The 26,652-nt window shown below is 43.5% G+C and overlaps 1 protein-coding gene and 1 long non-coding RNA gene across 2 annotated transcripts in view; one reads left to right on the top strand and one right to left on the bottom strand.

Annotated features, from left to right (window-relative positions):
- The window catches only part of LOC149749002 (uncharacterized), a 22,706-nt gene extending 13,813 nt beyond the window's left edge, over window positions 1-8,893 (bottom strand). The window contains exons 1-2 of the long non-coding RNA XR_016393453.1: window positions 3,940-8,893; window positions 313-431 (exon numbers count right to left, since the gene is read on the bottom strand). This is a non-coding gene — a long non-coding RNA (uncharacterized LOC149749002). The remainder of the gene's footprint in view (window positions 1-312; window positions 432-3,939) is intronic.
- The window catches only part of ANP32B (acidic nuclear phosphoprotein 32 family member B), a 25,125-nt gene continuing 7,030 nt past the window's right edge, over window positions 8,558-26,652 (top strand). Inside the window, exons 1-3 of the mRNA XM_022600121.2 lie at window positions 8,558-8,897; window positions 20,573-20,722; window positions 23,928-24,050. Of these exons, the coding sequence (XP_022455829.1) occupies window positions 8,844-8,897; window positions 20,573-20,722; window positions 23,928-24,050 (327 nt within the window). The 5' untranslated portion in view covers window positions 8,558-8,843. The remainder of the gene's footprint in view (window positions 8,898-20,572; window positions 20,723-23,927; window positions 24,051-26,652) is intronic.

Genomic DNA, 26,652 nt, shown 5'->3' on the forward strand with positions numbered 1-26,652 from the left:
TGGTCCCCCACAGTACGAACCTGCATTGTTCGAGGGTCAAGTGTGGGGATTTCCCTGGCTGTCCAGTGGTTAAGACTCCACACTTCCACTGCAGGGGGCACAGTTTCAACCCCTGGTCAGGGAACTAAGATCCCACACGCCGCATAGTGAGGCCAAAAAAACAAGGGTCAACTGTGTATTCTTCCGGGGAAGAATGATAATAAATAGGGAGGGAGATAATATGGAGGGTAGCATAGGACTAGTGGTGGCACTGTGCATTCTGAAAGGTATGTTCTCTACTTACCTACATGGTTAATGGAGATGCACTCTCACCTGGGCCTTGTGTCCCCAAGTCCAGTGCCGCTCTGAGCCCATGTCTCCAGAGAATAAACTTCTGGTCTTCTGTCATTTGTCCACTGGCTTTCCATTTGCTAAACTGTCCCAGAGGGGTACTGGTGAGATAGAAAAATAAGTGAACAGAGAAGGAGGTCCAGAAATAGACTTAAGAATATGTAAGAACTTAGTATGTGTTAAGGGTCACATTTCATGTTCATTGGGGGAAAGATGATTACTTAACACATGGTATTGGGACAAGTAGCTAACCATTAAAAATAAAGAAAATTAGACCTTTACTTCAAGGCATACATTAAAATATTAATCTATATAGATTATAGATTTCACATAAAAATGAAACCAGAAGTATCAGATGAAAATATAGGTGAATATTGATATAGTCTTGGGGTGGGGAAGGCTCTCATGACATGAGAGCAATAAACATAAAGATCAATTTTATCCTAAATAAAAATTTGAAATTTTTCTTCATCACCCTCCCCTGTATGTGTGTTTGTGTATGTATATATACATACATAAATAAAATTTTAAAAGCAAACAACAAGTGGGGAAAATAGTTTGAACATGAATGTCAGACTAAGGGTTAATATTCTTAATATATACAGAGCACTTATTAATAAATAATTTAAAAATACCAACAGGACATAAACAGGTAACTTATAAAGGAAAACAAATTCCTTATAAATACCTGAAAAAATATTCAGCCCCATTAGTTATATAGACAAGTACAAATTAAAGATGAGATATCATTTTCATCTTACCTAATTGATAAACATTTTTTACAGTTTTATTGAGATGTAACTCAGTTACCATAAAGATCACTTCTAAAGTGTACAATTCAGTAGTTTTTAGTATGTTCAGAGAGTTGTGCAACCATCACTACTATCAAATTCCAGAGCATTCCTGTTATCCCAAAAAGAAACCCCATACTCATTAGAAGTCACTCCCTATTACTCCCAGCCCTTGGCGACCACTAATCTATTTTCTGTCTCTATGGATTTGCTTTTTTTAGACATTCCATATAAATGGAGTCATACACTATGTGGTCATCTTGCCTGACTTCTTTCAGCTAACATAATATTTTTAAGGTTCATCCATGTTGAAGCACATATCAGTACTTTATTCCTTCTCATGTCTGAAAAAAATTCCATTGTATGTATATACTACATTTTGTTTATCTATTCTGTTATGGATAAACAACCAAAATGTCCAGTTTATGGACATTTCGGTTGTTTCCAATTTATGACAATTATGAATAATGCTGCTATAAACATTCATGTACAAATTTCATATGGACATACATTTTTATTCTCTTGGGTATATAACTAACAGTGAAACTGCTGGCTCTATGTTTAAGTTTTTGAGGAACTGCCAAGCTGTTTTCCACAGCAGCTGCACCATTTTACATTCTCACAAGCAATGCACAAGGGTTCCAATTTTTCCACATCCTCACCAACACCTGTTGTCCATCATTTTAATTATAGGCATCCTAGTAAGTGCGAAGTGGTATCTCATTGTGGTTTTGATTATCATATCCCGAATGCCTAATAACATTAAGCTTCTTTTTGTGCTTATTGGCCATTTGTATATCTTCTTTGGAGAAATGTCTATTCAAATTCTCTGCCCATTTTTAATTGGGTTATTTGTCTTTTTGTTGTTGAGCTCTAATAGTTCTTTATCTATTCTGGATACAAGTCCCTTATTAGATATATGATTCACAAATATTTTCTCTCATTCCATGCATTGTCTTTTCCCTTTCTTGATGGTATCATTTGAAGCACGAAAGTTTTAAATTTTGATTAAGTCCAATTTATCTCTTTCCTCTTTGGCTTGTTGTGCTTTTGGTGTCATATCTAAGAAAGTTTTGCCTAATACAAGGTCATGAAGATTTACTCCTAGGTTTCCTGAGTCTTATAGTTCCAGCTCTTGTATTTAAGTCTATGGTCCATTTTGAGTTAATTTTTATATATGGTGTAAGGCAGAGGTTCAACTTCTTTCTTTTGCATATGGCTATATGAGTCCAAGCACATTTTGTTTAAAAGGCTATTCTTTCACATTGAATTGTCTTGGCACCCTTAGGTTTTCAACCTTGACATTAGTTGAAAAATGATTGACAAAGATTTTTAAAAGATAATACCCAGTTTAGGCAAGACTGAGGGGAAGTCTTACACACTGCTAATGGGAGCATAAAAGAGGAACAGCGTCTGAAGGGCAATTTGTCATGTATATCCGATTTGAAAAATATGTACTCTGATTCAGGAGTTGTACTTCTAGGCATTTATTTCAAGGAAGATGTTACATATAATGGTGAACAACTGGAAGTAACCTAAATGTCTATCAATAGAAGACTAGGTGAATAAATTGTGCTACCATTTCATCTGTACAATGAAATATGATGCAGACTTTAAAAATGATGAAATGATTTATTGACTTGGAGCAATTCCTGTGACCTACTGCTAAGTGAAAAATAAAAGCATGTTACAAAGTGTTCTTTATAGTAGTATTCCACTTTAATATATTTTACTTATGCATCTACATTCATAGAAATAGCTCACTGTTAACAAAAATGTTAACAGTGGTTGCTGCTAGGTAATGGGATTTTGGCTGGCTTGTATTTTCTTCTTTATACTTTTGGTGCATTTTATGCATTTGCTACATGAATATATATTGTCTTTATATTCAGAAAAAGAAAAGCTATTTTCATTTTGTAGAAGAATGTCCTCAAGGAATATATATTGTAAAAGACTATTCAATGGTATGGAAATATTTTCATAATATGTTAACTGAAAAAAGCAGGTTATAGTATCCCACTTAAAATTTTTTAAATGTAATATACACCATATTTCCTAGGTACTGTGATACTTTTTTTCCACCACTTACTATTTCTGAAATAAAAATGTCTCTTACAATCAATGTGAATATTTAATGTAGTGGTTCCCCCCTCCCTGCCTGCCTGAAAAGCTGTTATTAATGAGATGAGGCTTCTGGCAATCTGAGACTTGAGAAAGTGCCATATGTGTGTAGAGAAAAGACTGGAAGAATAGACACCAAAACGTGAGCAGTGTTTAGCTCTGAACTGAGATTTTTCTTTTCTTTTTCTTTCTTCTTCTTTTTCTTTTTTTTCTTTTTCTGGTTAAGTATAGTTTCCAAGTTTTCTGTAGTACATGCATAAATAAACATAAAGAAATCAGGAAACCGGCTGCCCTGCTTTTCAAGGAAGAAGCAGAGTGTGACGGTATTTGGGACTTTGGGCCTTTACCAAAATAAGAGACTAGCAAATTAGGGTGCACACAAACCACCTTGCATGCCCACTGAGGGGCCCCTGGCTGGGCAGGAGCTGGCAAAGCAAGCTTGAGAACAGATGGTAGAGTTCGGTCAGCGGGAGCAGGGCTCTTGGATCAATCTTAGTTCTGTGTGGACAAGGAAATCCCTGTGAGGTATGAGTGAGTCCAGATGGCAGGGATGCTGGCTAATTGTGGAGGAGAGGGATGTCCAACACCGCGGGGCCACACAGATATTTTCCAGGAGTATGTTCTCAGTTACTCAAGAGAGATCAAGGCCTGCATGAAACAGAAAATGAGTCCACCCTTTTTGAAAGTCAAAACTTACATTGATTAGAGAATTCCCTGGTGGTCCAGTGGTTAGGACTCAGCACTTTCACTGTGGTGGCCTGGGTTCAATCCCTGGTCGGGGAACTAAGATCCCTCCAGCAACTCTGTGCAACCAATAAATAAATAAATAATAAATAAATAAAACAACTTACATTGGTTTGAGGTGAGCCCATCCCTCAGCCAAAAGGGCAAGGTAACTACAGGAGATGAAGGGCATGGAGCAGAAGTGGAAGACTAATGGCCACAGCAGAACTTCGATAACCCCTGAGGAAGCTAGCAAGCTCTGGGCCTCTGCTTAGAAGGGAGGGACTCTGCCTTGCAGCAACTGTGACTGGGGCACAGAGAGAGTGCCAGGCACAGCGCCAGGTAGGAGCTTCACCCACAGGATCATGTCTAATCCTCATAACAGTCCCCCGAAATAAGCAGCCTGAGGCTCCTAGAGGTTATGTGGTTTGTCCCAAAGCACACAGCCTGTAAGTGATGGAGTGGATTCCCACATTACTAGAGTCCATCTCTAAAAAGGGAAAAACATTGAGCAAAGTTAACACTCATATTTGTCATGAGTATTAACTCATTACTTACCATAGTGTTAGCTGGAAAAACAAGTTTCAAGCAAAAATCTTCAATCTGATCCCAATATTGTTTTTTTTTAATCGTGAAACATAATTTTCTTTTTAAATTTTGTGGCTGCGTCACGTGGCATGCGGGTCTTAGTTCCCCAACCAGGGATGGAACCCGCGCCCCCTGCAGTGGAAGCGCAGAGTCTTAACCCCTGGACTGCCAGCGAAGTCCCCCCAATATTGTTTTCTTAAAAACTATGTATAATATAGGAAAAAAAAAGCTGCAAGGACATACACCTTAATGGTGGATATGTTTCAATAGTAGGAATCTAATTTTAAAATTTAATATTTTCTTTAGTTTTTTCTTTTTTTTTAACTTCCTCTGCACCCCCTCCTTGAGCATGTAAATCTTCTTAAAGCAGAGAAAACAAAAAGGCTTTTCAGAAGCAGTTGTGAGGACCAGTGGATCAAAGTTTTCAGAAGCAGTTGTGAAGACTAGTGGATCAAAGTAATGAGAATGAATTACAGTGAGATTTTAATGACAGAGAAATCCAGGTTCTTACTAGCTATGTGAGTTCCACTTGGCTTTGCTAAGCCTGTTTCCTAAACAATAAAAGGGAATTATAGTCTTGTCCCGGTGAGCTGGTGCCAGGATTAACTGAGATGCAATGTACACAAAAGTCCCAAGCACAGTACTTGGCATAAGGATAGTGTTTAGTAAATGTTAAACCCGACTCTTGGTGGTCATAGCTCTTCCTTGCTGCCCCAGGAAGGCCACGCACCTACAGCTGTTTCAGAGAGCAGAACGGAATCTGGCTGTCTTGGCAGGGGCCCCTTACTGGACCTGCAGCTGCCTGCACACCTGACACTTTCCCCTCCTCATTTTTTTTTTACCATCTGGTGACTAACAGGATCTTATTCCTTAACCCATTTTCACCCAACTATTTGCCTTCCTCTCTCCGTTTGTCTCAGTGTCTCAGCTGTTTCTAGGTAATCTTTTTGAGTACACGTGACATTATTTCAACATAACACATTTGCAGGGCACCTATGTTCTAAAGATGGCCCCAGGCTCCTGCTCTCCATTCATATCATCCAGAAATATTTGTATGAGCTCACAGTCTCGCTGAGAATTTAGATCCTTCAACAACTCCCACGTGTTGCCTAGCTGCTATAACAGGCACACAGACCACACTGTGGAGACTCAGCGGATGGATTTACCAGTGTATGCAAATGTATGGGAGAGGAGGGAAAGAATGGAAGTGTTTAATATTTAGAGTAATGATTTCTTCACCCCATCTTATGCCTCACCTTCATATACTGTCTTTCTTAAAGAGAAAAGGTGCCGATTCTGCTAAACTGGTTTCAAGGCCAGTTAAGCCAATGCCTGAGTGGGCCTGTTTCATCTTCAGATTTGCTGAAGTCTGTTCACAGACACAAAGTTTCTGGAAGGCTCTGATCATCTGATGACGTTGCTGAGGCAGTGGGGTGGAAAGCAGATCCAAGGAGTTACAAACTAGCTCCGACTGTTCTCAGACATTTTGGAGCTTACTGGAATACACACATTCTGATTAACAAGCAGTTTTAAGGGTCAAAGGAGTGCCAAAACCAGGCATTGTTTGATATCTGTATTACTTATTAGGTAAACATTAACATCAATGGAAGTAAAAGGGATTTACCCATAGTTCAGACTCCCTCACAAACTAAGATGTTTTCGCTTTTCCTTATTCCCTTCCAGTCCTTCAAATCCATAAATCCAAAATCATGATAATGATTGCAGCTTAGATACAGTTCAATATTCTACTTCTTTCTCACACCCAGATGCATACACAGAATGATGTTAAGTACAGCAATATTCACAACCAGGACAGTTGTGACAACAGCCCCTTCAGGCCTGTGGACTGACAGTCCAGTGGAAGATGTTGGCAGGGCAGTGAGACACACCCTGTTCTGCCTGTGTTATTTATGCCTTTGGCAGTGAAGCCCCTGACAAAGAAGCATGTCACTGGAACACATGCTCTTTGTTCACAGAGGTGCATGCCAGCACCGGCTGTGTCAGAAGGGACAGTGCCGGGTCTGTAGTCTCTCTTCTGGCTCTTTTGCTTTCTTTTTATTTGCTGCACATTGTGGCTATGTTTATTAATTACTTTGTAGCTTAATCTTATAAAACACACATTTATCTTGTGAGTCCTCATACCGTTGAGTTGGTCATAAAGAGAGGACAGGATCCCAAGATTCTGCCCTCTTTCTCCCTAAGGATTGATATCACCTCCCCCACAAGCCACCAGGTTCCCACTCTCTCTAGCACAGAGCTACCACGTCCCAGTCTCCTTCAGCATCTCCCCTTTACCTACAAGATGGTGCCTGCAGCCTCTGTTTGGTATTAAAGCCTCTCTACAATTGTTCCCAACCTACTGTTTCAAAGCAGACCCCCATGCTACGATTTCATTCCACACAGAAGAGACACAGGCCTTGGAGTCATACCCATCTGGGTTTAAACCCTAGCTCCACCTCTTGTTGGCCACACAGCTTCAGTTCCTCATCTGTAAAACGACTAAAATACAATCTACTTCACAGGGTCGTCTGAGCATTAAATTAGAAAGAACGTATTAAGCCCTAAAAGTGGATGCTCAATCATTGCTTGTTAGCTCATGGAACTAATTTGCTAGTTTTTTTGTAAAAGCCTTCATCTCATGGCCCTGCGGTTCTCATAAACTTAGTTACAGACCTAGTGTAACATCCCGAAGAGCACTTCCCTCATCATTTTCCCGTCACAGAGATGACTGCTGAGACTAACATTTTAAATACAAGACTCAGGAAACAACATACGAGAAAGGTTTTTTTTGCCTTTTTCCATAATCCTTCTAAAACTTTTTTGCTTTGACATTTTAATGCATCTGATATTTAAAAAGTTGATATAGGTAGTTTTGTTTGCCACTAAATGAACTTAGGTGAAATGGAAGAGTGCAGTCTTTCTTAACTTGAAGAAAACCTTAGGTTAATGCATAGAATTGTAAGTTTTTCTCTCTTCATAAATTGTTCTCAATCTTGGAGCCTCTTGTCCATACTAGAATTAAGATGGTATCTGATTTGACACGTGACGTATTTACTTATTTTAAGCTGAATGTAACATTATTTCTCTGAGGTCTGCAAAGCCGACTTAGTGCTCTAACCCTGTCTCTCAGGGAGCTCTCTGAGCCAGCCCATTACAAAGGCTACCTGCCAATCCCCGAAATGGAGACCATCGAGAATCCACACACCTCACAGGGGTGCCCTTAAAAATAAACGAGATAAAAGTCTTCGAAGAAACTGTAAACTCCGAGGCCCCATTAGAGATGCTAATTGCTGCCTTCGCTAGCCTATATTTAAATGTTAGAAAACCCAGGGAGAGTCTCCCGGACTTGGGGACGCTCGGCTCCCCTGTGGCTTGGGCAAGCGGCCGGAGCTGCCGTGTCCCCGCCGGCCACGAAGGCCGACTCCGCCCGGTGCCACGCCGTAGAACGCGGGCCCGCCGCGATTCTGCCCCCGACGAGGATCCTCGCAGCACTTCCAGCCCCACACGGTCAAGGAGACGCGGGGCTCGGGCTGTTGGCCCTACACGGTGCGGAGGAGCGGGAGGTGAACCCGAAAGCCCTCGTCCCGCGCTCTCTACAAGCCTCCCACCTTCGCGGGTGTCGGGCTGGCCAGGCCGAGCCTCCGCGGAAGGACTTGGCCTTAGGTACCCCCTCAGCCAGGCTGTAAAGTCCCCCCTCAGCCCTCCCGGCAAACGTCCAAGCGCGGGCTGGAGACCCGCCTCCGGGCGCGTCGAGGAGGGACCCCGGGGTCTCAGCTTAGCTGCGGGCGGGGAAGCTCCCGAGGCGGGCCTTACATCAGCCACCCCCACGTGCGATCTGAGGGCGGGAGTAAGTCACTCCCGTCCACCCGGCTGCGCTTTTTCCCCCCAGCCTCCGCCTCTCCCGCCGCGCCTCTCCCCGCCCTGTCCTTCGTGCACCGCGGCCGCCGAGCCGAGCGGCGCCGCGCGGGGCCGAGTCGAGCCGAGCAGCCACCCGCGACGCGTCGCCGGTTTAAGCGCAGTGCGGGGCCGCGGCCGGGGGCGGCGGTAGTGAGAACAGCGCTGCGCTCCAGCCCCCTTTTCCCTCCATGGTTTCTCTCCGCTCCCGTGAGTAACTTGGCTCCGGGGGCTCCGCTCGCCTGCCCGCACGCCGCCCACCGCCCGGGACCGCGCCGCCGGCCTCTGCTACTAGCAGACCCCTTCTGACGGCCCTCGCTGCGCAGGCTGGGACGCCTCTCCCCCCTCCGCCCCCGCCGCGGAAAGTTAAGTTTGGAGAGGGGGGAAGAGAGAAACATGGACATGAAGAGGAGGATCCACCTGGAGCTGAGGAACCGGACCCCGGCAGCTGTAAGCAGAGCCCCCTTCGGGCGCCCTCTCCCCCGATGACTTGCATGTAATGGTGGCCACCTGCGGGGCCCCGACCACGGGTTCGCCGGCCCGGCGCGGGGAAGAGCGCAGCTCGCGGGCTCGGACTGGGAAGGCGGGCGAGCGCGGAGGGGGGAGCGAGCGCGCGGGGATTAACTCTTTGGCGCCCACGGGCCCCCGCGGCCGTCCGGGGAAGGCGGTGGGGTGGGGAAAGCAAACTTTGAGCTCCTCACCCGCCGGGGTCCTTTCCCGGAGGAGCGCGTGTGCGTGTGGCCGGCGGCAAGGGAGGGAGGAGGGGGTTGTGTAACGCTGGGAGCCATGTTTGCAGCCTCCCGGGACGCGCGGCCGGGCGGAGGCCCGGTCTGCCGAGGAGCCGCGCGACCAGCCGGGGCTGGGCCCATTGCGGGCCAGGCCGGGCTCCGCGCGCCCCGGGCCGGCCGGGGAAGGGGCTTGGGCGGGGTGGGGGGGCTCCTCCGGCCAGGCCTCGCGGTTGGCGCCGGCCTGGCTAGGGCAGGGGCCGAGGGGCGAATAGGGGGCTCTTGGCCTCTGAGGGGGACGGGAGGTCCCCTCGAGCGCTGGGGGGCTTGAGCGGGCATGGCTTGGCGCGCGCGGAGCGGGGGAGGGGCGAGCTCGGGCGGCGTCGGTGGCGCAACCGCCGCCCCTCCCCAGGCCAAGTTTGAAAAAAGGATGCGGTTCCCGCCATTTTTCAAGCCTAAAAATAAAACTTTCTCCGGCATTTCTCTCGCTCCCTTTTTGACCCCCGGGCCTTCCCCAGTCCCGGCCTCCCAGGGCGGGCCTTGCTCGGCCCGGGGCCGCCGGTGTGGCGTAGGCGGCTTCTCCCGTCCCCCGTGCCGCCGTAGCGGAGCCCTGGGGCCCCTGCCTGAGAGGCTGGCCCCTCGGTGTGGGCGGGCGGCGGCGGCTCCTCACGTCAGCCGGGGCGCGCCACAGGCCGACACAGCGCCATGTTGGCGAGCTCTCGTCTCCCTCCGCCGCGTGAGCCGGCCTGCTGGCTCGGCCAGCCGAGCCCTGCCCGTCCGCACCGGCGGTGGCTGTGGGCCGCCGCTCCCCGGGCCGAGCCTGCGGCTTGTTTGGTGCCCGCCTCGCCAGGGCTTGGCTCGCTCTGGCTGGAGCCGCGCGCTCCGGCCGCCGCCGACTCATCTCTTGGGCGCGCTGCCGTCTCCCTCCCCCCTTCTTAAAAGGGCAACGCCAGGCGACCGCCTCCGCCCCGGTCGAGCGTCGGGGGCACGGGCGGGCCTCGGCTGGGCTCGCGGGCTGGGCGGCCTCTGTCCTCGCACGTGCTCCAGGGCCGCCGACCCAGGCCGGCACTCGCCCGCCGCGGCTGCGTGAGCGGCGGGTGGACGTTTAAGAATCGGCTTTCTTTTCTCCCCTGGCCCTCCCCGCGAACTAGAGCGCCTTCCCGTGGCCGGGCGCGGGGCCATGTTTCCTGGCCCCCGCGCGGGGAGGCCGTGCCTCTGCCAGACCCCTTCTTCGGGTGAGTGGCGTCTTTTGGCCCTGGGGCAGCCGATGCTGGCGATGGGCGCGTTTCGTGCAGTCAGGGAGCTATGGGTAACAAGTTGCCAACTTGTGGGAATTCGTCAACCGGCTTTCCCTTGTGTGCATGAGGTTTTGAATTCCTGAGGTCTTCACAAATGAGGTGCCGGGTCGCTGCACCTCGTAGCCTCCCCGTTTGTCCCTGAGGACCTCGGGGGGTGGGCGTCTCGACTCGGTGCTCTGGGTTTTTAAGGTTGAGGTTTGACCTCAGTGGTCCCTTCGGTCCATCAGTCAGACATTTTGTGTCGGCCACGTGCTAGTATATTGAACCGTTAAGCTTGTTCATACTGTAAACCTTGTAGAGTTGTGATCTCATTTTGAGGAGTTGGTAATTTAAGACGTCTGAGTTATTACTGCGTAGTTCCAAATGAGAATGTGGAGGAATTAGATTTAGCCAAATTTTCCAAAAGAAAAGTACACATGGGTCTTCAAAGTGCCTTAAAATCTGGAATTTGAATTCTTTGAGGGTGCATAAAGTACTCTTAAAATACTCAGCCAAGAGCACTGTTGCTCCTTCTGGGAAGTACAGCTGGGCTAGTTGTATGTGGAATTTGTTCTTATATGAAATAACTAATATATTGCTTTTTTAAAACATATATATGTGGAAGCGTTAATTTTTCAAGAAATCAGTTTAAGCCTTGCCCTTTTGCCCAAAACAGGCTAGAGTCGTGAGGCTATTTAACTTATACTGAAAGGTCAGTTTGTCAGTTGCAGTATTCACATATCAGGAACTCAAAAGCCACAGGTGACTAGTGGCTACTGTATTGGGCTGCACTCTCCTACTGTAATCCACTGGTTTTTGTTTTTTAATATATGACCTTTTTAAAAAAAATATCTTGACTTTTAAAAAAATTTATTTATTTTTGGCTGTGTTGGGTCTTCGTTTCTGTGCGAGGGCTTTCTCTAGTTGCGGCAAGCGGGGGCCACTCTTCATCACGGTGCGCGGGCCTCTCACTATCGCGGCCTCTCTGGTTGTGGAGCACAGGCTCCAGACGAGCAGGCTCAGTAGTTGTGGCTCATGGGCCTAGTTGCTCCGCGGCATGTGGTATTTTCCCAGACCAGGGCTCGAAACCATGTCCCCTGCTTTGCCTGGCAGATTCTCAACCACTGTGCCACCAGGGAAGCCCTTGACTTTTTCAAAAATTAATTTATTTTTGGCTGTGTTGGGTCTTCCTTGCTGCACGCGGGGTTTCTCTACTTGGGGGGGGGGGTCTACTCTTTGTTGCGGTGTGCAGGCCTCTAGCTGTGGTGGCCTCTCCCGTTGTGGAGCACAGGCTCTAGGCATGCAGGCTTCAGCAGTTGTGGCTCGCTGGCTCAGTAGTTGTGGCGCACGGGCTTAGTTGCTCCGCGGCATGTGGGATCTTCCCAGACCAGGGCTCGCACCTGTGTCCCCTGCATTGGCAGGCGAATTTCTAACCACTCTGCCACCAGGGAAGTTCGTAATCCACTGGTTTTATTAAATAAATATTTGAGTACCAACAGTATGGCAGGGCCTGGAAAAGCAGTGTGAACAATGCAGAGAGCAGCCCCTTCCGTCCTGAAGCCTCAGAACCTAGTGGTGCCTGTTGCACTGTGCAAGTAAGGGGGCCTTGGGAGAGTGTCGTGGGAGCCAGCCAGGATTGTGGGGTAAAGAATGGCTCCCCTTGGGCTTCCCTGGTGGCACAGTGGTTGAGGGTCCGCCTGCCGATGCGGGGGATGTGGGTTCGTGCCCCGGTCCGGGAGGATCCCACATGCCGCAGAGTGGCTGGGCCCGTGAGCCATGGCCGCTGGGCCTGCGCGTCCGGAACCTGTGCTCCTCAATGGGAGAGGCCACAACAGTGAGACACCCACGTACCGCAAAAAAAAAAAAAAAAGAATGGCTCCCCTAGGAACTCTTACAGGGAGACTGAGTAGGAGTTAGGTTCTTAAGAGGAGAAAGCTTTGACCTTAAACTAAAGGCTTTGGGGGGTGAGGGGAAGCTGTAGGAAATTTTAAAATAAGAGTTTAAAAATGTTTTGCACAAAAGCATCATCTTTAAGGTAAGTGAGAAGTTCCAAGATGATTCTAAGTCAGCTAGTCACATGGCTCCATATGTTGTGGAGCCAGCTGTTAAAGAGTAGCCTTGACCTCTGGAATCCTGCAGACTCTTGTTATTTGGGGAAAGAAGAAGAACCCTGTCTCTATTGAATGTATTGGTATAATGACAGGAGGCTCTTAAATGCACAGCACAGTGTATTCCTTGGTTGACCTTGATGTCATCAAGTGAGCTTTAAGACTGTTTGAGGAGGGTAAGTGGAGGCTTGATCATCAGTGTTTTTGTTTTAAGACCAGATGGGCTTTTTTTTTTCTTCAGTGGAATTTTTTTTAAATAAATTTATTTATTTTTGGCTGTGTTGGGTTTTCGTTGCTGCACGCGGGCTTTCTCTAGCTGCAGCGAGCAAGGGCTACTCTTTGTTGCGGTGCGCAGGCTTCTCATTGCGGTGGCTTCTCTTGTTGTGGAGCACGGGCTCTAGGCACACGGGCTTCAGTAGTTGTGGCACACGGGCTCAGTAGTTGTGGTGCACGGGCTTAGTGGCTCCGCGCCATGTGGGATCTTCCTGGACCAGGGCTCGAACCCGTGTCCCCTACATTGGCAGGTGGATTCTTAACCACTGAACCACCAGGGAAATCCCCAGATGGGCTTTTATTGTGAATGTGGCTTTTTTGTTTTTATTTTATTTTGGGGTTTGAAGAAGACCTTGGTAACACTTTACTTCTTGTGTTCTTTAGTCAAAGTACATGAGACAGACCAAGATAATAGGTTCCATTTCACCTGTTATAAACCGGTATGCTCATTTCCCTAAGGGGGTGACTCATAAAGAACTATAATAATTCAGTTTTTTCTCAGTCCAAAGCACCTCTTTATATCAGAGGTTTGTTCTCATAGTGGAAAAAATGGCTTAAGATGGCATTTTAAAATAATCTTCAAAAAGAACAGTGATCACTGTTTTTAAATATAGGCAAGGATAGGAAATACTTTATACAAAATATTATTGGTGTTGTCAGTTATTTCACTGAGAGAAAATTGTATAGTACTAGAACATACCATGTATACCACAGAAATTGGTGGTGTTGTCAGATGTGAGAAGAGACATGCAGTAGCGAGATATAGATATTATCTATATCTAAATTTGTAATTTAGATATATTCCAGAATTTGAGAAAATACCTGTTCTTTATGTGAGGCCCTAATCTTTCTATTATGCCAAACATGCCAGTGATACGAGCACCTCATTAACTATGAATCTAGGGGTATCTAGCCTTGATGTTAGCTCTGTTCCAGTCTTGTGTTCAAAGTTAGAAAGTCATGCAGTTCCTGTGGTTTACAATCAATGCCCCTGTGGAACACTGGTGGGCTGTATGCTAGACTGAGACATTTCATATCCCACAAATAAGAGTAGTTTTTCCTTAGTCCCAATTTACTAAAAAAAATTACTTTTAAAAATAAATAACATGAGGGGACTTCCCTGGCGTTCCAGTGGTTAACGCTTCACTGCCCCAATGCATGGGGCACGGGTTTGATCCCTGACTGGGGAACTAAGATCCCACATGCCGCATGGTGCAGCCTTAAAAAAAAAAAAAAAAGGGAAAAAAAAGACAACGTGAGAAGAACCTTTCCCCCAGCTTTTGGCATTTATTGTTTTGTCTGTTGTGATGTGATTTTGAGCTCCGTGGAATATTCTAATCGGTTGCATAGCAGCTAATTGGGTTCTTTTCCTTGTATAAGGAATACAGTCTTCATTGAAGAAAATTTTGATACAGATAAGCTAAAAAAAATAGTAGATATAGTTAAGGAAAAATTTAAAAACTCAGAAATCTCATACACACCCATCCTACCATCTAGACATTCTGGTGTATAGTCCACGAGAATGTTTTTTTCTAAACTCAGATCATACTGTTAATGCATATAATATCTTGTTAAAATATAGTAAACATCTTTATCTTTCTCTGGCACAGTTTCTTATTTTACAGCCTCATTGTTAACGTCTGCATAGGTCATAATTTTTTTTTTTTTTTTGCGGTACTCGGGCGTCTCACTGTTGTGGCCCCTCCCATTGCAGAGCACAGGCTCCGGATGCACAGGCTCAGCGGCCATGGCTCACAGGCCCAGCCGCTCCACAGCATGTGAGATCTTCCCGGACCGAGGCACAAACCCGTGTCCCCTGCATCAGCAGGCGGACTCTCAACCACTGCGCCACCAGGGAAGCCCTGCATAGGCCATAATTTAACCATCCCCATTAGGTGGTTAGAAGGTTTTTTACTGTTGTAAGTAGTATTGAAATGAACATTTTGTAATGTGAATCTCTGTCAAATTGCTTTCTAGAATGGTTCTCCCCACCAGTAGGGTATGAGTGTTTCCTTCCTTCACACCAACAGTTCTGCCATCCAAACACATTTGAGAACTGCTAATGTTCTATTCTACTGTCATTTTGCAAACATTATTTTAAAATAATAGTAGGGTGGAAGGTTTGAAGACTGGTTAACTCAGAAAGAGTTACTTTCCACATTTTTGGACATATTTCCACATATTTCGCTTACTATAATAATCATGTATTTTCTAACAAAAAAATTGATAACTCAATGATTTTTAATCCTCTGTATCTTCTTTTCCCCTCTTATAACAATTATAATTGATGATTGGGGAAGGTCACTCAACCAGTTACGGAAAATTTATTTTCTTTTTTTTTTAAAGAGTAGCTAGGGGGGCTTCCCTGGTGGCGCAGTGGTTAAGAATCGCCTGCCAATGCAGGAGACACGGGTTCGAGCCCTGGTCCAGGAAGACCCCACATGCCACAGAGCAGCTAAGCCCGTGCGCCACAACTATTGAGCCTAAGCTCTAGAGCCCACGTGCCACAACTGCTGAAGCCCATGTGCCTAGAGCCCTGCTCCGCAACAAGAGAAGCCACTTCAATGAGAAGCCCACGCACCGCAACAGAGTAGCCTCCGCTCACCACAACAAGAGAAAGCCCGCGTGCAGCAATGAAGACCCAGAGCAGCCAAAAATAAATAAATAAATTTAAAAAAAAAAGTAGCTAGGGAAGTAGGAAATGAGAGCAAGTTGGAGAGGATGAAAGGAAAATTCCTTGATCTCCTATGGGGCTCCTAGCCCCAATCCCTGTAACTTGGTTGCAATATATTTCAAAATTTGCATTGAAAAACTAGAGTATCAGCTTTGCTGATAACTATCAAAAACAAAAGTTGAATAGGAAACAGTTTGGATTTTTGTCTTTAGCTCTTAAGTGTTTACCTTAAATTAACGTTTGAGAAAAAAATAGTTTAGTTGGAAGATGAGGAATGAAGAAGAGTGAATTTGGCCCCCAAAGTTAAGTCATCTTTCTTCAATCAGAAAGCCTGGTAACTCTGCCTTGGATCAGATAGCTCCCTGAGTTGTGCCCACAAATGTACAAGTGCCTGCGCAACCTTCCCTCCTGGGAGGATTTGGGACATAAGGAGGAAAAACTAGGGCCGCTTTTTCTTGATTAGAGCCTCCCATTTATTCTGGGTCTAGATTGGGATGCCATGGCATTGTATGTCCCCCACCCCATGTACCGTCCTTTGTAAGGCAGTCTGGATCCCTTCACCCTCAAGAAGGAATTGGGGGAGAGGGGAGGCTTAGCTATCTCAAGTGCTGCTGACACAATGCCTGAGAGCAGACACCTTTTCACCAGGGTCCTGTTTAGAACTTTAGACTGGCTAGAACGCTGCTTATGGCAGGCTTTCCAGACCTGTCATCCTTGGGCACAGCCCTAAGTGGACCCTCCTTTGGTCTCTGCTTTCTGCAGTAATTTCTCACTCTGCTCTGTGCTTGTTTGTGGCTCATCTTCTTACTGTGCCTCTGGAACTTTGTTCTGGGGTTAGCCCATTTCTTTACTACGTGCCTTCCTGGAAAAGTCTAGGGACATGATTTCACTGCTGAGCCATACAGCCCAGCCCTTCCCTGTACTCACCCCAATACATTCTGTTGCCTCCTACTCAAGGAGAAAATTAAAGGTCTCAGGTGTGCGTTCCCTGACTTCTCACTCTCCCACTTACAAACTTACCTGCACCTGTACCCATCCTAGCCATCTCTTCTCCATGAAAGAGCTGCCCCATCCTTAATAAGAGTAGAATAACATCTCATTTTTAATATGTATCTTTTATAATTTGTTGTTGTTGAATGATTTTTTTGTTTACTGATGATTTATATTTTTATGGCTTGTCTGCTTTTTTGTCATTTCTTTTGGGGTGTTTGGTTTTTTCCTCACTTAGGGTAAAAACAGTATCCTCAAGAAAAAGATAACTATATGCAAATACCTAGAATTTCCATATGTCAAGAAAGGTCACAAAAAAGTGTTAAGAGGGATTGGTTGCCATTTTAAATAAAGAACTCAAAACTCAGAGACTCTAACGTTTATATTTTTTTTCACCTAGCAATAGATTGTGAGGAAACAATCCTTATTACAAAAGAAATTTCACATAAAAAGATAGCATGGCATTATATATAATAAACTTGGAAACATGTTCAGTAGGGAGGATTGTAATTTATGGTGCATCCATACACTTTAATTTCTTTAGCCATTAAAAATATTTATAATTGTTAAAATATGCTAAGTAATATTGTTTCATCTTGCTATATTTAAAATATACAAAGACTGAAAAAAAAAACCCAAAGTATTAAGTGACAAACAGCAGTATGCTTTGCATTAATGTGATTATGCTTAAGATCAGAAAGTAGGTTCTCTTCATACCCAGGTTTCCTCTGTTCATCATGTGCTCATTCCCCTACAATCCGGACACGAACCCCAATGCCATTTTTTCTGCATTTGACAGTTGTGAAGGCTCCTTCTCATACTGACGTATGGTGGTAACTAAAATAGACATGACCCTGCCATCATGAAGCTTGACGAAATTTCAAGGCTAGCAGTGACCTTTTTTAAAAATTATTTTTAATATTTATTTCTTTATTTGACCCCGCTAGGTCTTAGTTGTGTTGTGGGGGATCTAGTTCCCTGACCAGGGATGGAACCTGGGCTCCCTGCATTGGGAGCGTGGAGCCTTAGTCACTGGACCACCAGCGAAGTCCCTAGGAGTGACCTTTTTTTTAACCTTTATTTTTTTTTAATAGATTAATCTCATCATAGAAATGTTAAATAAGGTTATGGAAAAGTCCCCCAGCCAGTCACTTTCTCTCCCTGAGAAGAATATAAGAAAGTGAATGTGTGATATGTGACATAAATGAAAACATTTTATACATTTTGTGCCTTTTTCATCATACACTGTATCCTGGAAATGAGTCCTTTGTTGATGGACAGTTATATTGTTATCTAATTTTTTTCAATCTTTTTTTTCCCCCCCTCGATAACTTCTTATGCCCTACTTCATAAACCTTTCTGGGTGTTTGAAACTAATGCTTCACCTTTGGGTACTACTGATTCTTCTCAAGTCACCTTTGCAGGATCCCCCAGGTTCCATCCTTGGTTCTCTTCCTAGGAATTCCATCTTTTCACTACTGTCTCTACCCTGATGACTTCCAAATCAGAACTTAAAACTAGAACTCCCATGAACTCCAGACCCTCATGTCCAGCTGCCTGGGGATACTTTCACCTGGACTTCTCATGAGAACTTTAAACTTGGTATTCTTTGTGGTATTCATAATATACCTGCTCCCCCTCTACCCCGACCCCATCCCCAAAGCTGTTCCTTCCTATTTCCATCCAGCTACGTAGTTCCCATTTCTTTAAACCAGAACCTCAATTCCTCTCCATCATCTTTCATACTCAGCAGTTAGATTTGCAGATTTGGACCACTTTAACATCTTTTTTTCCCTCCCAATTTCTCCTTGATTCCTATTCGGCTATTTGCTTCAGCAGACTTGTTCTAACTCTTTGATGACTCTAGTTAAAGCAGAATTTTACCAGTTGAGAGAAATGTCCAAGAGGTACACCCATGGGCTGGGAGGCAAAATGGCTATCTAAATTTCTCCTTACTTGGCTTTTGGCATCTTGGTGTCATTCTGTATAACGTTTTTGGATTCTCTGTCAGATATAGTCATAGAAAACCCCCCAAATCAAATAGAAACATTTAGTTGTAGTGCAGTATACTACTTAGGTTGGTGGGTGATTACAGTTGACCTTTTTTTAAAAAAAAATGATTTGCTGGTTTTACTCTTTTTAATAAATGTATTTATTTTTTATTTATTTATTTTTGGCTGTGTTGGGTCTTTGTTGCTGCACCTGGGCTTTCTCTAGTTGTGGCAATGGGGGCTACTCTTTGTTGCAGTGTGCGGGCTTACCATTGTGCTGGCTTCTTTGGTTGCGGGGCATGGGCTCTAGGCGCATGGGCTTCAGTAGTTGTGGCACGCAGGCTCAGTAGTTGTGGCTCACAGGCTTTAGAGCACAGGCTCAGTAGTTGTGGTGCATGGGCTTAGTTGCTCTGTGGCATGTGGGATCTTCCCGGACCAGGGATCGAACCCGTGTCCCCTGCATCGGCAGGCGGATTCCCAACCACTGTGCAACCAAGGGAAGCCCTACTTTTTTTTTTTTTAATACAAAAGAAATACATGCTTGTAGAAAACTTAGTACAGATAGGAATAAAGTAAATAGCAAAGGTCTTTGTCATTCTCCTGCACCCTTTCCCAGTATTCACTATGCCCCAAGCACTACTTTCTATAACAGTTCTACTTCACAGATGAGGAAACTGAGGCACAGATAGGTTAAGTGACTTGCCTAAGGTCACACAGGTTGTGAGTGGCGAAGCCAGAATTCAACCCTAAGCATCTGTCTCTGGAGCCCAGCTCTCCTCAGTCTACCTTAAGTTTTCAGATACGCTAATTTTCATCAGAAGAGGAAAGAATGTCCGAGGTAGCTAGAGAAAAGTGGAAGGAAGGGAAGAAAGAAACAAAAGATATAATGGGCCTGTATGCATCCTGAAAGCAAGGCTTTTGAAGAGGAAGTAGAGTAGTGAGAAGTAGTGAAGAAGCGAGCAAGAAGTTGTGGTGTTGTGGGTGTCACCGACTCTAAATCAGTTTCCTTCTCTGTAACTGAGGGAAGGGTATGGTGGTACAAAGAAAAATGAGTAAATTCTCCATAAATGTTAGCAATTGCTAGAGTAGTATCCTTGGATTTTGTATGAGAGAATAAAGATACTACTAGCCCCTATTTTCATTTTAGAACTATCAGCATCTCCTCATACATGCTTGATTAATGCTATTAAACGTGTTAGATTCACTGCAAGAATGCCTTTGGCAGTTAAAACTAATTTGCATCAGTGTAAATTTATCAAAACGTGTTTAAAACTTGCAAGTTTCAGAGTCAACCACAGAGCAAGAATGGCAGTAGGGATTATCATGGTAGATATTCACACAGTAGGCTTTATTAAATAATTAGTATTCACAGTCTTCAGATGTGATACCTTTGGATGGATTTGAATTCAGGACCTCCAAATAAGGAGATTTTGTTGCCTGAAAAAGGAACCTAATGTCTAACAGTTCTCTCCCCTAGAAATACTTTCTTACATGTAACACAAAATGATCTTTGTTTTGAATTAAGGCCTCTTGCATCTTGATCTTTTCCTAGTGTTAGAATAATCTTAGTAAAGATTAATAAGACCAAAAGTAGAAATGTATAGTCCAGAAACCTGTAGCCACAATCTCTTAGTGACCTTGATGGGAAAAGTGAAGCTTTCCTCTTTTCCTTGTGTCAGTCTCCTGGGCCTTGAGGAAGACTCGGCCTAAAGGGGTTGCAGGGGTTGTGGTGGGGTATCTTCACTCCACATTTGTAGTTAAAGCTGCCCCTTGCGGAAGAGACTTGGGAAAAGGAATAAGGGGGGTATCATTTCTTCACTTATCTTGTAAGAACTGTAGTTTCTGTCCCTGGAAAATAAAGAGTTTAAATCTTTATTTGTATCATGGTGTGACATTCCACCCTTGATATCTATTAGAATATTGTTACTAAAGGCTTAACCATTTTTCATTTATTTATAAGTGTGATGTAGGTCTAAGTTGAGGCTGCCACTATATGTGGGTGGTTTGGTGGGTATTTATGGTTGGAGTTTTTGCATTGTTTTCTGCATGTTTTTTAAAGCTTTTCTTCCCCACTTTGTCACCCACAGGTTCGAGAACTTGTCCTGGACAATTGCAAATCAAATGATGGGAAAATTGAGGGCCTAACAGCTGAATTTGTGAACTTAGAGTTCCTCAGTTTAATAAATGTAGGCTTGATTTCAGTTTCAAATCTCCCCAAACTACCTAAATTGAAAAAGGTAAGTGCTTTTTCTTTAACAGTAGAAGAGAGAACCATCCTGCGGAAGGGAAAAATATATGATTCTACCTATAAGGAAGCGTTTAGTGTAGCAGAAAGCATATGGCCTTTGGAACTGGGCAGATCTGGGATTGAATTCCAGCTCTAACGTTTCCCTGATGGGTAAATCTTCCTCAGGTTACTTAATCTCTCTAAGACTCAGTTTCCTCATCTGTAAACTTGTAATACCACCTGACCTTGCAGAATTGCTGTGATGTTTGGAAATAATACATGTAGGGTGCTGAATAAATAGTAGTTATGAAGAATAATTATTTTGTGAATAATTTATTACTTGTTATGAATCTGTTGCTATGATGTTAACTCATTGTTCTTAGTATGCTCTGGTTTAAGAACCACAGGTGCCTCCCATTCTTCGTGTTTTATGTTGATTAAGGGAGAATTGAAGTATAGACCTTTCAAATTTGTAGTCTATGTTATTTCAAACCCATTATGTAATTATTAATGACTAGGAAGTTTAAAATGTGTTGTGATTGACTGCAAGAGTTCATTTTAACAAAACTGCTGTACTTTCCTATCCTAGTTGACGGCCCACTGTTAGGGCTTTATTGGTCTAATTATAAACCAATCGCTATCCCCCCTAACAACCCCCCCCCAAAAAAAACAACAAAAAAACCTCAAGGAAAATGTTTTTTTCATGTCCTTGCACGTTGCCCTGTCACAAAGCCCCAGAATGTCAGAACTGGAAGAAACTTAGATCTTCTAGCCTTGTTTTACAGGCACAGCAGTAGACCCAGAAATTACAGAAACGTACAGTAATTTGCCTAAAGCCACCCACAGAAGTGGTTAGTACTGGAACCAAAGCTAGAACCCATATCTTCCTATTTGCTAATCCAGTATCTTTTCCATTACATACGAAAATGTTTGTGGTCATGGCAGTGTTGCAGAATTCTCCACTGTTTACCTAATCTCTTTATTAGGGAGTTTAAGTTGAACCTTCATCTAAAAAAGATACACATAGAAAACAAATCAAATTGAGGCAAAGGACAAGTAGGCTGTTCCTGTAACTTGCTTGCTTGAATTCTGAGAGGGACTTGTTTTTTGGTTAAGTACATGAATTAAAATCCAGAAGTGCTTTTTACTTACTTGCCTTTTTTAGGTAATAAATGCTCAGGAAGTCGTCATAAGTTTCAGGGCAACCCTCCTGTCAGAAAGAATTCTGTTATGTTTAAATTTGTAAATTTTTTTTCTTTTTTCTGACAGTCATTTCCTTTAGAGGTTCAAGTGTAATCCTTTTATGTTTGCATAGGTTATTGTGACATTGGAAGCTCTGATAAGCCTATAAAAAACTGATGGTTTTTTAGCCTGTATCTACATAAACTTGATGCTAGCAGGTCCCTACTGTGTGTGATTGTGTTCTGCTTTCCTAGCATCCTGGTACATTTTCCTGAATTACCATGGTCTGTGTACTATCACACTTATTCAGAAAGTCAGTGTATCAGGGAACAGTGTATCAGTGTATCAAATCCTTCTGAAGTCCTATTAATCACTTACCTTGTAGGGTCAGAGAGGGAGGAATAGAGATATCTGTAAACCAAACTTAAAGGCACATTGCGTGTTCTCACAGCTGATTTTCTTCCTACCCCAGAGCACAGATTTTTTTTTTTTTTTTTAACAAGAAACAGGTTCTGAAAGAAATTTTGGTGTATAAATGTCACAGGTTTCCTAAATTTACACATTGATTTCATTTCAAAATAAATATGCCACTAAATGCTTTGGCAGATTGCCTTGTTATCTCTACTCCCTAAGATACTCATGTTGAAAGGATGTGAATGCTACATGTGTCAATATTCTAACCAACCAAGAGAAATTTTAGATAGTTTACTGGACTGTCCCATCAGAAGGAAAAAAATGTATTGAAATGTTGCATTTTTCTCTTCCGAAATGCTTAATAACACCAAAGCAGCAGACTTACTGTTCTTTAAACTCATTCTTTCAACGAATATTTAAATTTTTAAAAGTTCCTCTATTCTGCATCATGTACTTCATTTCATTGCATGCCAGACTAAATTGCATAAGTTGTCATGCTGTTCTAGGTACATAGCATAGCGGGGAGCACATTGAAGCTAGCCTGCCTGGCTTCAAATCATAGGTTCACCGATGTAACAGCTGTGTGATCTGTGGCACTTATATAGTCTCTTCATAGTTCATTTTTGTCATCTGTAAATGGGGGTAATAATTCTACCTACCCCATAGGGTGATTGTGAGATCAAATGAGTTCATGGATTTCTAGTGCTTTGAACAGTGCCTGAAGTACTATGTAAGGGTTAGATACAGTTACCATTGTTGTTGGCAGTTAAAAGAGAATTGAAACTAGCTGTCTGGCTTTAGTTTTCTTCATCTGCAAAATGAAGAGTTTGAATTAGATGCTCTCAACCATCTTATTTTTCCAGGCTCCAATTTCTTTCACTCTAAGAGTCCAATATTCCTTGGTGAAGGCTCGTTCCTTCATTGGCATTACCACTTGCTGTGCTACTTGACCTGCAGCTAAGAAATTAGAGTGGGTTCTTACGAAGGCTAGTGCCAGGTTTGTGTAAGAAGTGTCCTCTGGGGAGTTGGTTTCGTCAGCCCTTTCGAAGCCGTTGCCCCAGTCCCTTTTTCCAAAGTCTTGGAGCTTCTTTAAGGGCTTGTACCATTCCTGTAGCCTTCAGAGCAACATTCCCTGGTGGCTTCCAGATGTAGAACTCCATGGCGAGCCAACACTGAACAGAACCAGATTAGGTTTCAAGTGGGCATTGTGAGCTTTGCTTGGCACACAGAATAGCCGCTTAGAATGCACAGACCATTTACCCTTCCTGGCAGGTATAGAGTATTACAACTTCTCAAAGAATTCTCATTTGCTTTGACCCACTTTTTAGGTTAGAAAATGTATTTGCTGATGTTAGGGGCCAGCAAACCGTTATAATTAGCAGCTGGTTAAGAAAATACAACTCTTCTAATCCTAACATGTCTCTCCTTCCCAGAAGTGTTCCTGGGATCTGTAAACTGCTTATTTGGGTTTAGTCAAACAAAATGAACACACCTGCCCTAATAAAAAATAGAGATCATTTGATCTTGGTGTTTGAGAACTGTATTCATTATTTATAACACTTTAATGATATGTGTTTCTCTGTGTGTATTTGTGTGCTGTGTGCATTTTCTCTTAACAGCTTGAGCTCAGTGACAATAGAATCTTTGGAGGTCTGGATATGTTAGCAGAAAAACTTCCAAATCTTACACATCTAAACTTAAGTGGAAATAAACTGAAAGATATCAGCACCCTGGAACCTTTGGTAAGTAATCAAGAATTTGAAAACCAGGACTTATTGGTCATTTTCATTTTCATATTTCTTTATTGTGAGGGAAATAATTGGAAATAATAATTGACTGAGAAAATGGTGGTTTTTTATAGTACTTCTTATAGAAAGAGTCCAGTTTTAAAGAATCAGGGCCTCTTTAGTCATACATGTGTGTTCCTGTGACTTTGCTCTCCCTCCCTTATTATTGTGGTAGCTTCCTTCAAAGGGGAATTCTTTTCTTTTTTGTCCTTTTTAAATGTCATATATTAACTATAGCCTTAAACATTTATCTTAAAATTGTTTCCCCAGACTGGCCAGACTGTTCTATATTATACTTTTACAGAAAAAGCTGTTTATATTGGGTGACATATCTGATCTGTAGATGGAACAGGCCAAGGGCAGCTCCAATGAGTTTTAGGTCTTCTAATTCATGATCTTGTGTTGTAGCTGGATCACTGTTGCCTAAAGTTTTGCATGGGAACCCCCAGATTCTCCTCAGTCTTACATACTGGGATAAGCTATGGAAAGTTAAATGCCAGTTGGGTTATAGACTTGCTGTGTGACCTTGGGCAAATTGCTTCTTCTCTCTGGGCCTCAGTTTCCTCACTTATGAAGCAGGAAGGGTAATAATCCCTGCCTAACTTACCTCACTTAGGAGTTCTGAGAATAAGATAAGGTAATGCACTTACTTTGCTTTGTAAGTTGGGAAGCTGTGTTAATGGGGGTCCAGTCTAGTGGAACTTGTAGTGACCAGAAAAGAGCTTCTGGAGGCAGGGGTTAATGCAGGGGGAAATGTTGGGTCCATTTTGACTTCTGAAAGTATTCTTCAGTGGGGAAAACACCATCCTCATCCTCATCAACCACATACATTTTGAACTCCGTCTACGTTGAGCCCAGTTCTTACAGTCAATGCAATGATTGTGAATGCCTCTGCTTACTACAGGGACATTAATCGAGAGACAAAGAAGGCATCAATTCAAACTTCCTTGGACACCTTTTTTAAGAGACCTGGGCCATCCAAACCATCCCCCAAAGCCCTTCTAAATTCTAAGAAGGCAAGCAAAATTATTGTTAATAAAATGTTTAATGTTTATTATGGCTAGCCTATTAGTTTTAGGCCAAATTTCTGAAATGGTAGCGTTGTGGTTTTTTTGTTTTTTTGTTTTTTTTTTTAAGCAGTATTTACACATTACATTGGGATCCTGAATAATCTGTGTGTAGTGTATTTTGGGCCTTAAAGCACAATTTTACTGCTTTAAACAATTCTAGAGTCCTACAGTTATTGGGGGTTTTGTTGTTTATTTGCTTTCGCTTTGTTTTCTAGCATACTGTTTGGCATGTCCGAATTATTCATAATGGGTCCTTTCTGAAGAAGTAGCAAAAAATGTCACAGATTCAGAGTTGCAGAAACAGGAAAGCCTTGGAGGCCCTGTGTACTAGGCTAGTTGATAGAATTAGAAAACGGGCTTGGGGCACTGTTGAGCATTAAAGATCTGGAGTTGTATGTATTTTTGCACATCCATTCCTAGGAAATAATGTTGAACAGTAAATGGCTCATTCCTTTGAGTGGAGAATTTATACTGAGCCTCTGGGAAAGCTGCCTAAATATATTCATGGTTCTATCTTAGCTGGTATAGAGTCAACCTTTCTGTGAAGAGAAAAGAGTTCTACAGTTGTCTGGGGTGGTATTTCAGCATTTTTTTTCCTCTTTGTCAAGAAGTCATACCTGGGCTTCTGGGGGTCAGGGGCTGTCCACTAGGGAACCTAATCTGAAAGCTACATGACAGAAAAGCAGTTCTCCCTATGATCAGAAGGGCTGGGGACAGCTTTCTTAAGACCTCAGTGTACTGACTTACATAAGCACATTATTGGATCCACAAAACTCTTGGATCACTGTACCTTGGTGTTTTGAGGAGTACATTTGTCTGTTGCTGTAACACTGTTCTGTGTTCCATGCTTGGCTCCATGTTCCCAAGGGCTGTTCAGTGAGAATAAAACCAGTGTGGGAACCTCTTTGAACAGGAAGACGAAGATTTGTGAGTGCAGGGATCATCAACCCCTTCCTCTAAAGGACCAGATAATAGATCTTCTAGGCTTTGTAGGCCATGCAGTCTCTGTCACAACTACTCCACTTTGCCATTGTAGCATAAAAGAAGCCATACATAATACATAAACAAGTGAGTGTGGCTGTGTTCCAGTAAAACTTGGTTTACAACTACGGGAGGCAGGCCGGAGTGGGCCAGCCAGCTGTCATTTGCCAAGGCCTGCTTTAGAGCACAGATTTTCAAATGATTTTTTAACTCCCAAGAACTACACAGATACCTCAAGTCCTGCAGACAAGGTTTTGTTTCATCTTTGTTTCTTCCCAGGTCCTTGTGAAAGTTGAAATAGATTTCCCAATAAAGCATCGAAGTCTTTAAACATCAACATTTATTTTTTTACAACTTGCTTCATACAGAGATCCTCTCAGTAATTTTTTAGAGAATGGCAAACTTTTCTCTTGACTCAGAACCATTAAAAGTTAAATTTATGAAGCCGTATATCCATATGCCCCCCAAGCCCCTATTTAAAAGGCACCAGGCCTCACTACTTCACA

Source organism: Delphinapterus leucas, chromosome 6 (genome assembly GCF_059928025.1).
Source record: "Delphinapterus leucas isolate spDelLeu-1000000601 "Yukka" chromosome 6, BTC_Dleu_Yukka2, whole genome shotgun sequence".
Lineage (NCBI taxonomy): Eukaryota > Metazoa > Chordata > Mammalia > Artiodactyla > Monodontidae > Delphinapterus > Delphinapterus leucas.